General features: G+C 53.0%; 1 protein-coding gene and 2 pseudogenes across 1 annotated transcript, besides 4 other annotated features; all 3 read right to left on the bottom strand.

Annotated features, from left to right (window-relative positions):
* Positions 1–1,770, bottom strand: Tc00.1047053511551.50 (annotated as a pseudogene).
* Positions 1–12,199: a sequence feature (areas not merged during assembly with more than two copies in the genome that could not be assigned to a particular haplotype).
* Tc00.1047053511551.40 lies at positions 2,427–5,114 on the bottom strand (annotated as a pseudogene).
* Positions 8,088–8,115: a sequence feature (AT_rich).
* Positions 8,567–8,602: a microsatellite.
* Positions 8,944–9,041: a sequence feature (T-rich).
* Positions 9,251–11,635, bottom strand: Tc00.1047053511551.10 (trans-sialidase, putative; the record flags this gene model as incomplete). Its single annotated transcript, XM_802018.1, has 1 exon — positions 9,251–11,635. The coding sequence occupies one exon, from the start codon at positions 11,633–11,635 to the stop codon at positions 9,251–9,253; it is 2,385 nt and encodes a 794-aa protein (XP_807111.1).

Below are 12,199 nucleotides of genomic sequence, written 5' to 3'. Positions count from 1 at the left end.
CCAAAAAATCCATCTTGTGAAGCGTGAGGTTCCAATTTCTTTCACTCGTGTACGACAGCTGAAAGAGCACCGTGCTGGCCGTGTCGTTCAGCCTCGCACCAATCAAAGGAACGGGGCTGCTGCCTGCCTCCGGCACCTCGTGAATGACCACCGTCGCCGAAAGAGTGAACTTGTTGTTCGCAAAGTAGTACGGCACAGTCTGCCCCATGTCGCCAACAGGCCACTTCGCCTCTGATCCCTTGAGCGCCACACCGCTCTCCGTGCTGGTCACTCCGCTCCCCACTGTGGCATTCACGCCGAGGTACTCGTCCTTCCATGCAGTCCCGTCCAATGTGCTGGATAAAAAACCAACCAGCCCTTCAGTGGGAACTCCCAGGGCGTCGTCCAATTCTTTCCATGTCTTCACCGCAGACTTTATCCGCTCCAGCTGCTCAGTCAGGCGCATGGCGACAAGACTGTATGCTCTGTCACCATTCCTCTTCTCGTACAGTAAAATCAGCTCATCCTCACTTTTCACCAGCAGAGAACTGGCGGCAGCGTAATCACCTTCACGGGATATCGGCCCAACATCATGTACACGTGCATTGTCCGTCACCCAAAGATAAAGCCGATCTTCTCCACTTCCATTTTCCTTTGCGGCATACACCGGCGCGGTGATGAGCATCACCTCCTTACCGTCAATGGTTGCGGTGGTAAATCCACTCTTGACGCCGTACCCTGTTCGATTGTGTGAGTTGCCCCAGACACGATTAATTGACTCACCCAACGTATACCAACTGACTCCATTCTCAGTGGACCTGTAAACGTCATAGTAGCCTCCAGCACAATGAGCCATCATAAAGAGTCTTTCGTCGTATTGGTCTTCCCACTTCACCAGGGTTGGATCCCTGCAGCCGTTACCAGGCGTCGTGGATGAAAGCTCCCATTTGTTCTCCGACTTGGAGAAATGCATAGACAGCAAAACGCTCGTTCCATCCTTGCCTTTGGCCTGCATGGGAAACACAAGCGTGCCGTCACCCATCACAGCACCCAATCCTCCACCGCCAATTAACTCGGTCAAGGAATGAGATTCTCCTTTGGGTTCAGGCCTCACCACATGTGTCTCATTCCATTTGATTTTCTTCTTTCCACCGTGACAGTTCCCTTCACGAGTAAAAGGCCCCGCTCATTCTCGTCTTCAACCTGCTGCTTTGTACGGCTTTGCTTTCCCAGGAGCATGTAGACACTCTCCCCAATTACAAGTGTCGTTGGTCGCAAGACTTCCGTTGTCCCAAAATTATTCGCGGCGGTGTCCACAAGTTGCATGCAAAACAAACTTATATCCGACGTAGAAATATCCATTGAGTCATCACTTATATCCAGGTGCTTTGACACAATCCCAGCACAGCTGCCGGCTCCATCCTTCTCCCCACACTGCGCCTCAGCAACGGCAAATACATCATCACCCACTTTAACAATGCCAGGAACACGGAGCGAGGTGATTTCCCTGCCCTTCTCCTTCAACTCCTTCCTATTAGCAAATGATATCGGCGGCGTCCCCTCAAAAAGATCAATGGTATTCCTTGTTTTGCCCTCAGCGACTGCAGCCCAACCGGTACCACAGCACATCGTCGCAACGAGGAAAAGCGCGGCGGACGTAAACACATGCCGGAACATGTGGGGCCTCCGCGGCTCACTCTCTCTTCCTTCCCTCCTCCTTCCGCTGGATCCGGTCACACAGCGATGGTAGTGTGTGCGGGGTGCCTTCACAGCAGCAACACGTAAGAGCATATAAATATGTGTGTGTGGGCGGTGTGTGTGCTGTTGTTCCTTTCAGAGCCTTCGAATTTTACAGTAGCGTTTTGCGCTTGTTTGCTTTCTTTCCTAGCGGGTGTCAGTGTTCAACAAGTGAAGGAAGGAAAAAGCGGCAATACATCAGACACGTCAGTGGGGAGCAGAGCAGAGCACCCATACAAAGAGTGGGACACAAGAGAATCCGGAAAGAACAGCGCGGAGCACCATCGCCCACACCAGCCCTCACACACACACACACACACGCAGTGCTGCCAGTCCGCGCGTGGAAGGATTTGGTCCTCCACACGACAAACGCGCGCACCGCCAGCATTCACCCACAATGGGCGAGGAAAAGAGACACACCGCCACCACCTCCAGTTCAGTCCCGCGGACAACGGGATACGACCACAGCCCCGCAGCCGGCACACAACGCACAGCAAGCAAACAATCACCCACTCCAGTTACACGTGGAAACGGATCCTCCGCCATCCATGACGCGGTGCCCCACTCCGTACGGTTACACGGGGTGCACCATTTTATCAATACAACTTATTCTTTGTTTATCCCTTGAAAATGCTTCTGTTATTGGTGGGCATTGGAAAACAAAATAAAAGATGCAGCAGCACCATAGCACCGCCGGCCACAATTGTTTTTTCATACCAGGCAATTCCACGATTATGCTTCTTATCCACATACAACTAAAACGCTGTATGAAAATCACCCACAGTTCCTTACCAGAAACAAACAACCCCTTTCCCTCCCTAACTCATTTTCCTATTTCGTTATTTCTCACTTCAGGGAACCTCGTCTCTTCTAATATCTCCGGATGATATTGCTGCTATGTACTGGCGCACCCTTTCCTCCCAGAACGCCGCAATCTCTTGGTTTTATATTGTCACCCACATTATTGGAGTTATCGACATGACTTCTCTCCATTCCACCATTGACCTGCGTATCTCGTTCTGCACATAAATAATCCCCCACGACATGTCTCGGGACAATTCCTCCCAACCATTACAATATGCCGCCAGGCACTCAGTGAACGGCCGCACAGTGCTGGCGGTGGTGTGGTGCTCACCCGCCGTAGCCATCCGCAGCCCAACCAGCGTCATTAGATTTGAGTCCACAAAGTAAAAGGCGTCCACCAGCGGAAGGTTTGTGGCCCACGTTATGCACAGCAGCGAATACTTTATATTACGGATCGTTTTTTCATATTCCCTCGGCAGCAAACCTTCATCTCCCTTGGGATGCAATTCAGGGGCCAACTTCAAGACGCAGGGCTTTGCTTGACGTCCTGTTGGCGGCTCAAGCTCCGTGAGTTTCGTCGCCATTACCGTGACAAAGGCACCCTCTGTGAACGATTTCAAAGCAAACCATCCAAAAAATATGGGCAAAATATTATCCCTCGACGCCAACATCAGCCTCAAAAGCTATTTTATTCTGCCACACTTGGAAGGCGTTCCAATGTCCGTTCCTCGAGGCAATCAGATATCGGTGCATTGAAAGGGATCACACCGCCTGCGTATATTTCCCGAACAACTTTCACAGGCCTGTGGGACGGATCCTCAGAACACCATGGCGACTCACCTCCCCGTGAAAAGCACCCTTTCACAGTTCCCTCGTTGATCGATTGCAATGCAAACCTCACCGCTCCACAGCGTTCCCTAAACGCCTCCTCATAAAAGACATGACGTGGAATCGGTCCCAAAAGATACATGTGTTTTTTGACCTCTTTCAAGCATTCCGTCTGTTTCTCTTTGGTCCCATCACGCGTCATCCATGCACACATCGCCTTCACATCCACCTCGTCGGGGCAATTCACGATGATTCGACTGGCTTGTAGTTGCTTCGCCCACTCATCATAGTTGGCTACCTTTGGGAATGGCACCGCAATCATGCCCCATCCAGAAGTAGGCGCAAAATGTCTCGGTGGCGGCGTTCCCTCCTTTGCCACACCGTAGATAATATACACATTCCTCCCATGCCCCCTCAAACTTCTCAACTCCGAGACGCACATGTCCTCATCGCCGCATCTTGTCACCGCTCTGGTGGTCTTGTCAGACACGTACGCATCTCCTCTCCAAAACAGTGGACTACCACTTGGAGTTTCTCGACATCGCAGTGCAGCAGCTGGTAGAGGAGGTACGAGCCGGCAACCATCGACTTCCCGATCCCGGGCGTCCCAATCAACACACGCCGCTTTGGCTTAAAGTCGGTCCCACCGTGATGGGTGGACCACGCGGTTACATCGCCCTTGACGATCCGCCACACTCGGTCCACCTCACGGTTTACAAAAACGTCCTTGGGAAGATCCTGTATCGTATTCCACGAGTGCGGCCATCCCTTCTCCGAGGCAAGCACCATCAACACGGGAGGTGCTGCACCACATTGCTGCACAGCGTCATTCTCTTCGATAGCGTCGTCAGCTTCCCTGTACGACCATGACTGTCCTGGCTTCCCCTCATGCACCCCATTCCCGTCCCCGTTTTCTTTCGCTCCACGCCGTCCGGAAGTTCCACCGCATGGCCCCGCCCCGCATTGTGCACAGACTCGTACACTCCCTCCAGTTTCTCCGGTGCGCTCGTCGTCGTTGGGTTCCTCGCCTCCTCGGCAGCCGCATCCAAGAAATGTTTGGTGGAGTTATGAACAGCTGCTTTTACCTCCACAGCAGCCAATGACCACCCCGGTAGATTGTCGACACCCTTATCGCATAGCTTGCGTATATCCTCGTCGAAGACCAATTCACCCTTTACAGCTCGCCTCATACTCAAACAATGACCCGATGCCTGTATCTCGTTCAGTGCTCCTTTATCACGGATATACTTCGTGGGGTCCTGAAAAACTCCTCCAGCAAGACATCCCGATTGGTGTCCACAATGCCCCTGCCATCCGGTTCCATCGTAAGAAAGCCGTTCAGCCTCATTTCATTGACGCAAACTCTTCCCTTAAACAGTGCCTCTTCGATATTAGTGGAAATGATAAATTTCATTTCTTGCGTTCGTCTTAGCCTTTCCTCTGCCTCCCGCCTCGCTTCTGTCAGTACCTGCGTGAGTACTCCGTTTGGTTTTCCCCTTGCAAGAGGGGTGATCGTATGCTTTCTTTCATAGTCCCTACGTTGCCCGAGAGAGAGCACACCTTCGTGAAGAGGCCTGGCAATGGCCCCCAGCGCTTGGTGCGCAGTTAGGTTAAGAATTTCTTCAAGAAGCCGCTGGTCGTGTACGTAATCATCCGGCTCCTGAGCAAACACCTCCATCGTCACATTGTAGTCTTTCATCAACGGCCGCCCTGCCGCCAACATAATTCCAAAGGAAATCACTCAGCCTCGTGTTGGTGCTGCTCATGGTCCACTGCGGCCACACTTTACTCCCCAACACATGTCGAGCCGCAGCGTCGGAACCATCACAAGAGCCACGGCGAGGCGCCATCACAACACCCGTGTGGTGAGGCATCCCACTCGCACCGCCCAACTGCGGCCAGCAGGTGCCGCTGGCTCCAAAGGACAGTCGCGGCTGTCTCGTCTCGCAGTCCCAATGGCGTTGGGCGTGGCACTCGCACGGCGGGGTGGTCGGTGCGCCATGCAGCCGCACTGCAACGCCTGTCGGTGAAGCAGCCGAGGACCACCGCCCCGCAGCAACGCGAGGCATGCAACCAACCCCAACACCGCCACACTATTGTTCTTTTTTATTTTGCTTTATTTACTTTGTCGGTCTGTTTGCCCCATCACCGACACCAAAAATAAGTGCACACATTCACAAAAGGAAAGAAACAAATAGAAAAGGAGGCACGATCCCACCGTCCCGCCGCGGGTCACCACTCTCCTCCACACACCACCATTGCCGCGCAGGGGACCGCAGTCACATCGCAGAGTCAACACCACAATGCGCACCACACCATCGTGCAGTGAACAATGAGCGATACGCGGCCATGCATCGCCCCGCTCCATTTTCCCACCACTCAAGTGTTGCGTGCCCGCACAAAGCTGCAAACAGAACCAGTGTGCACACAAGCCCAATCAACATCCTCACTCGCTGAACCACATCATTCGCATGCAGTGACAGCTTTTGAGAACACACCAGCAGTAGCAGGCTGCACGGAATTTCCCTGCCAACCCCGCAAAGAGACACAACAACTCTGCGGAGTCAAGGTGGCTGCCCCTCGGTGATGCCCGCAGCTCACATGACAGGAATAATCCCACGCACGCACAGTTCCGGACACCTCGCTGTTTGAGTGCCCAACAGAACATGTGAAAAAATACCTGCGCGCAAGATGGAATTAAATATGCGGAAAGTCGGTGTGCTTTCTCCGATGGCGTTGGCGAGCAGTCCCACACAATCCAATCAAATTTGCACGCCGGACAGAATGGCGTCCGTCAATCAATAAAAAAAAATGCGACACTGAAAAGGAGCAGAGAAGAGTTGGCGCATGCGATTGCCAGCGACAACTATGAGCAACCCGCCAGCACCAACCGAGGTGCCGAGGAGCACTTTTGTGTAGAACTGGCCGTCAGGCAGAGAGGGCAAACAAGACAAGGGGGCAGCAAACCCTCTCGTTCAATTTCTCCTGACCGCAACACCAGAATCAAAATAACATGGACGACAAGAGCGGCAACGCCTTCTCCAAAGCATCGTGTCAAGAAGCCGCAGGACCTCAGGGAGGGAGGAAGACAGCGGCGGCAGCCACAGCGGGGGAGGCAATAAATCGCTGGCAGGCACCCTCACGTCGACGCGCACACCACATCCGCGTGGGCCGGGGGCACAGATCGAACCGCCCGGAAACACACGCATCAAATCCGCAAAACAAAGTCGCAGTGAATCGACAGGAACTCCCCGCCCAAAATAAATTTATAAAGTAGCGTTTTTCAAGGGGGAATCCGCTTTTCCGACGACGGCACGGACGCCTCGCAGGAACTTCTTGCAAATCTCCCTTCGCAGGTCCGCATGAAAACGCAGCGGAATAAAAGAGAGCGCAACGACGCAAAAAAAAAAATAATCCTCCTAACCGACCAGGTGGCAGGCCGCCCTCGCGCAAGTGGACAAAAAACAACTTCACTCCGGTCTGGTAGTGGTGGTCGTCTAGCAACATTTTTCTCCTTCTCGTAGCAGTGCACATCCCCTCCCACAAATCATTTGTTCGGGCCATGCTCCTGCGGCCAAACATCGCGCTGCCGGATCCCACGGCACAGTCCTCGGCACAGAAGTGAGGGAGGAAGAGGGACCGCGGAAGGTGCGAGCAAATCCGAATTCGGTGGCGGTCGCTGCAGTGAAGATTGACGTCCCACGCGGTGTCCCTTTTCTAGGCCAGGCCCTCACCGTGCCATGCTCTTAGCGTGCGGTGCGCCGGCCGCTCCGAGCATCCACACGTGCTTGCGTCTCACCGTCGCTCGCAGCCCCGTTCGTTGGCTGCATCAGGGATGTCGCCATCCAGAGACGGGCATAGGGACGTTGCACCCAACAAAACCTTCAGAGGCACCCGGTGGGCCAACGACGACCATCACTGCGGGATGTGCGGCCCCTCCGCCGCTCACCTCAAATCGCACTTCTACGCCTCCTCGAGCAGCAGCAGCATAAATACACCGGTCCACTTGAGGCCCTCACCAGCCATTGCAGGAAGACCACTCTGCCTCGGTGCTATGAAACCCGAATTGCATTGACGGGCCACTTCGGAAAATCCTGTCGCATCCTCCCCCACTATGCGGAAACACATCCGTCGTGCATGTGACCACCGCAGCCAAATGAATCCGGTCCAAACACCCTCCAAATCAAATTCCCCTTTCCTCACGCCATTCCTTCATTCCATGCGCCCTGACCCTCATCCGCACGTGCCCACTCACACAAGCCGCAAAAGAATGGTGGTGGCCGCCCAACGCTCCGGAAACACATGTCCAGCACGCACACACGCACATAACAAATGACATGTGCAAGCGCACAGCACAACGGCGGAGAAGCGCACACCGAAAGGAATGCGGTCCTCCACAGCAGTCGCAGCCCACCGCGCGCATCACACCCGCAGGAAGAGTGACTCGCCGTGCACGCTCTCTCTCCTCCTCCCCTTCACGCCCACGGAGGAAGCAGCAGCCACCCGCAATCGCCAGCACACGCCACAAAAGAAGCATCCAAATCCACTGCAATGTGCATCCTGTGCGTGCATGTGGTTGTGCGTGCCTGCAGACACACGAGGCAAAGAAGTAAAAACAGTAGCAGAGCATGTGAAGGGACGCACAAACAAAAACTGTACAGCAGAAGTGCATGGCAGAAATAAGGAAAAAGACTGCTCAAACTCATGATATTGCACTGCAGACAAAGCAGCGGCAATTCATTAAAAATTATTAAAATCAAAAAAAATCATCCTCACCTTTCAACCCCTCACACTTTGAAAAAAAAAATGAAAAAAAAAAATTGGAAAAAAAAGTCGTCCCCTATTACGGCTACACCCACACAATAAAAAACCACACAAAAAAGCATCCAACCACCATGTTGCTCCAGAAATTGTCTGCATACATTTTGTCCTAAAATAAAATTAAAAGATATTTAAATGTCTTTCAACCGTCCGACCCTCCGTGTGACCGCACATCGTTTATATTTCATGGGGTCATCTGCGTGTTGCCGCTCCCCTCAGTCCTTTTATTGGTGCGTGAGTGCGGCCCGCAGAGCACAGTCACTCGTGTGTGTGGGGACTGAGAGAAGCACGCAGACATGACGGCAGTCGCGTCACTCCATCGGGGGAGTGAGCGCAGCAAAGAAAAAAATTATCAGGAGGGAGAGAAATGCTGACGGGACTGCCAGCGCGTGAAATGAAAAGAAAAAAAAAAGAAGAAGAAAACAAAAAAAAACGCGGCGGCAGGGTGTGGCTTTGTGTGTGGCGCTGCGGGTGTCTGCCCGCCCTGGCCGCAAGAAACAAAACAAAACAAGAGGGAAAGAAATGTGTGCTCCGCCCCACAGGCCCTCGTCGCACGCCCACACGTCACGGCTCCCTCAGCGCGCCGTTCGTCGCGGCCCCTCCTCATGCGTGCAGCAGGCGAGGCGCACAGGGCCGTCGTCATGAGCGTGTCGGTGGGTGTGTGAGTGGAGCAGTTGGGCGGGAAACACACGGCACCCCTCGCAGGAAGAGTGCAGAAGAAACAATTAAAAGAGGGAAGAGTAGAAAGGTAAAAAAGTCCACAGTGATTGCCCCAAAAGCAAAAAAGAAGGGAAGAGTGGAGAAAAAAAAAAAGAAAAAAGAAACAAAAATTTTTTAAGCAAACAAAAATGATTAAAAACAAACACAAAAAACATGAGAAATTATACTCCTAACAGAAAAGAAAATTAAGAGCCGGAAAAAAACGCTTACAATGGTTGCCCTAAAGCAGCAAGGGGAAAATGGAAAACATTAAAAGACAACAAAAACAAATTATTCTCCACGAAGTAAAATATATTCCTAGCGGTGTGTGTGTGTCCTGCAGGGAACGGCACAAGTGTCCCACACTGAGGCCGCACACTCCTCACAGAGCCGCAAACCCCCAGAGCCCCAACAGCAGAAAAAGCGGCAGCAGTCCGCTCCCAGCAGAATTCAAGCTCACCTCTGGCACAACAAATTGCACATCCTCAGTCCGAGAGGTATTCCTCCTTGCCGCTCCACCCTCACTCACTTCTTCAACTGCATGGGGGTTCAATGTCATTGGCACCGCTGGAGCTGCGGAATTTTTCTCTGGGCCAGACACAGCAGATGCGATGGTTTGAGAAACACCTCTCGCTTGTGGTTCCGGAGCTCTTTTTGGAACGGGTTTCCTGTCCTTGATTGCAGTCATCTCAGTGGGATTCAGTGGGCGGTTGTACAGAAAGACGTTCTTCACCGTCACAGGAGAGTTTTTCATACCGCACGCGCCAATGCAAAAGCCTGCGAGCTCAAGTGGCATCCCACTCGTTAACAGCGCTTCTTCCTCCCCCAGCGACTTGCCATCAACGTACACGGAGCTCTTGTTGCCTTGCAGCATGAGTGCCACTTGGTATTCTTTCTTAAGCTCCCAAGTGCCACTTTCCGTTGTTGTTTTTGTCTCGTATTTGAAAATCGTCTCCCACGTCTTATTCGCCGTATACAAGATTCCCATGGTATGCGGGGAATTAGTGTCACCCAAAATCGCACCCAGTAGAGGAGCTTCCTCACTCGGAGCCTTTTCGATTGTCACCGTCGCTACAAGTGTGAAGTTATGGCTCAAGGATACATGACGCACATTATCATCCGGAGTGTTCACGGACCATATTACCCTGGAGTCAGGCTCCGTCAACTGAAACCCATCCTCGACCTTCTTCGCGTTCGTCACCGTTGCATTCAGGAAAAGGTACTCGTCGTTCCACGTGTCGTCACTGGCCGATGCGTTGGACAAAACTGCCACCAGACCCGCCGTGGGTATTGACAAGCTGGAGAAGAAGGCGTCATTTTGCGCCCAAGTACTGAGGACAGACTCGATTTTCTTCAGTTCCTCCGTCAGGCGGGAGAGTGAAATGACACTGCCCTCACCACTGTCCCTCCGTTGTAAAAGATGCAACTTGCCGTCCGAGTACAGCAGGCTGCTGGCGAGCTCCCACTTCGCAGCATTGTCCACGGCAACCGGTCCGACATAAAACGAGCGGTTATTGTCCGTGACCCAAAGGTAGAGCGCAGTGGCGTTTCCCTCCCCCGAGAAGTTCCCTCTCTGAATGTACAGCATGACCTTCCTTCCCTCAATGGTCGCGGTGATGAGGGCCTCCACATGCAGGCTTACATCCGGATAGTCTTCCGATTGTGAGTTGACCCACACGCCTGGAAGTGTCCCGATGGCCTCCGTCCACGTTGTCCCCATGTCACGCGACTCGTACACCCTCTGGCTGCTCTCGCAATCAACAACCATGAGAAGTGATCCCTCCCATTCGGTGATGCGGGGTTCAGTGCAGTTCACGGGGGAAATGCCCTCAGAGAGCGACCAGGTACTGCCGTTGTCCTTCGAATAAGTAATCATGGAGTAAACGTCACCATTTTCTTTACTCATCGCCATCAGTGAAAACACAATGGTGCCATCCTCCAGTACAACACCTGAGCCACCAGAAGAAGCAAAATCCTTCAATCCAGCTTTGGGTGTCTTTAAAGTTGTCTGGTTTAATGATGTGGGTGGGCCCCACGTGATCCATCCACTCGGCTCGCTCGCCGTGGGCTTCGTGACTTCACCCACAACCAGTTTCAGATCCAGGCTGTCCCAATTCCAAATCCCATCACTCTGATTGAGTCTGTCATAGCTTGCCGCAAGAAGAAACACCTTATTACCCTTCGTTGTTGTTGTGGGGTTTAACACAACACCCACACGATTCGTTCCATCCGTTGTATCAAGCACGGTGTGTGCCTTCCATGTACTTTCACTCACCTTTTCAACAAGAGTGGACCAATCCCACGCAGAGTCGATGTACTCCGCAAAAACATCAGAAGAAAGTGGCTTAATTACTTTACCATCAGCGGCATATTGGGCATTTATTTTGCCTCTGGCAAAAGCAGCAATTACTCCACCAGCACTGACAAGAGAGGGTGAAACAAATGCATCCCGCTTCGTCCCTGGAGTACCTCCACCTTCCGGCAGAACAGGCGTCGTCTGCGGCACAAATAGATCGACCCATTGCAACTCCTGAACACTTCTTAAATCACTGTTGCCATCATTCTCCCTTGCAGCTATAGCTCCGCAGGTGCTGCAGAACATCATCACGACGAGGAGGAGCAGCACCGCGGAAGTAGACACACGCCGGGACATGCTGGGCCTCTGCAGCTCACTCTCTCTTCCTTCCCTCCTCCTGCCCCTGGATCCGGTCACGCGGCAACGGTTGTGTGTGCGGGGCGCCTTGACTGCAGCAACACGTGAGAGCATGTAAATATGCGTATGGACGGTGTGTGTGTGTGTTGTTGGTCCTTTCAGTGCCTTCGAATTTCACAGTAGCGATTAGCGCTTGTTTGCTTGCTTTCCTAGAGTGTCTGTGTTCAAGAAGTGGAGGGAAAAGGGAAAACAAGCCAAGTAAAGAGGTGAGACAGCGAGCACCCACGCAAAGAGCGGGGCTCGAGAAAACCCGTAAGGAACAGCACGGAGAACCACCGCCCACAGAAAAGAGCAGCAACACGGCAAGTCACGGCGGGCCGTCGGTGTGTGCGGGCCAGCCCTCATGCGGTGCAACACGCCACACCCAACAGGGAATGACAGACAGACAGACAGAGAGGCGGAGAGGGAGATGAATGGATGCCGTCAAGAGGCACTCACAATCAACATGGCCCGTGAGCATGCAGCCACTCCACGCAGGAAAACAGGAGAAGAGAGTGAGGGGAAAAAAGCAAGAAGCAGCACAACACACACGGAAGGAACAAACACAAGTCTCGGGAAAAGCACCGCCACGGCCCTCGCCCTGGCCGGCGACTCCACACCAACCCTCACACACACACA

This window comes from Trypanosoma cruzi, genomic scaffold, assembly GCF_000209065.1.
Source record: "Trypanosoma cruzi strain CL Brener 1047053517135 genomic scaffold, whole genome shotgun sequence".
NCBI lineage: Eukaryota > Euglenozoa > Kinetoplastea > Trypanosomatida > Trypanosomatidae > Trypanosoma > Trypanosoma cruzi.
This window is presented reverse-complemented; position numbering and strand designations above follow the sequence as displayed.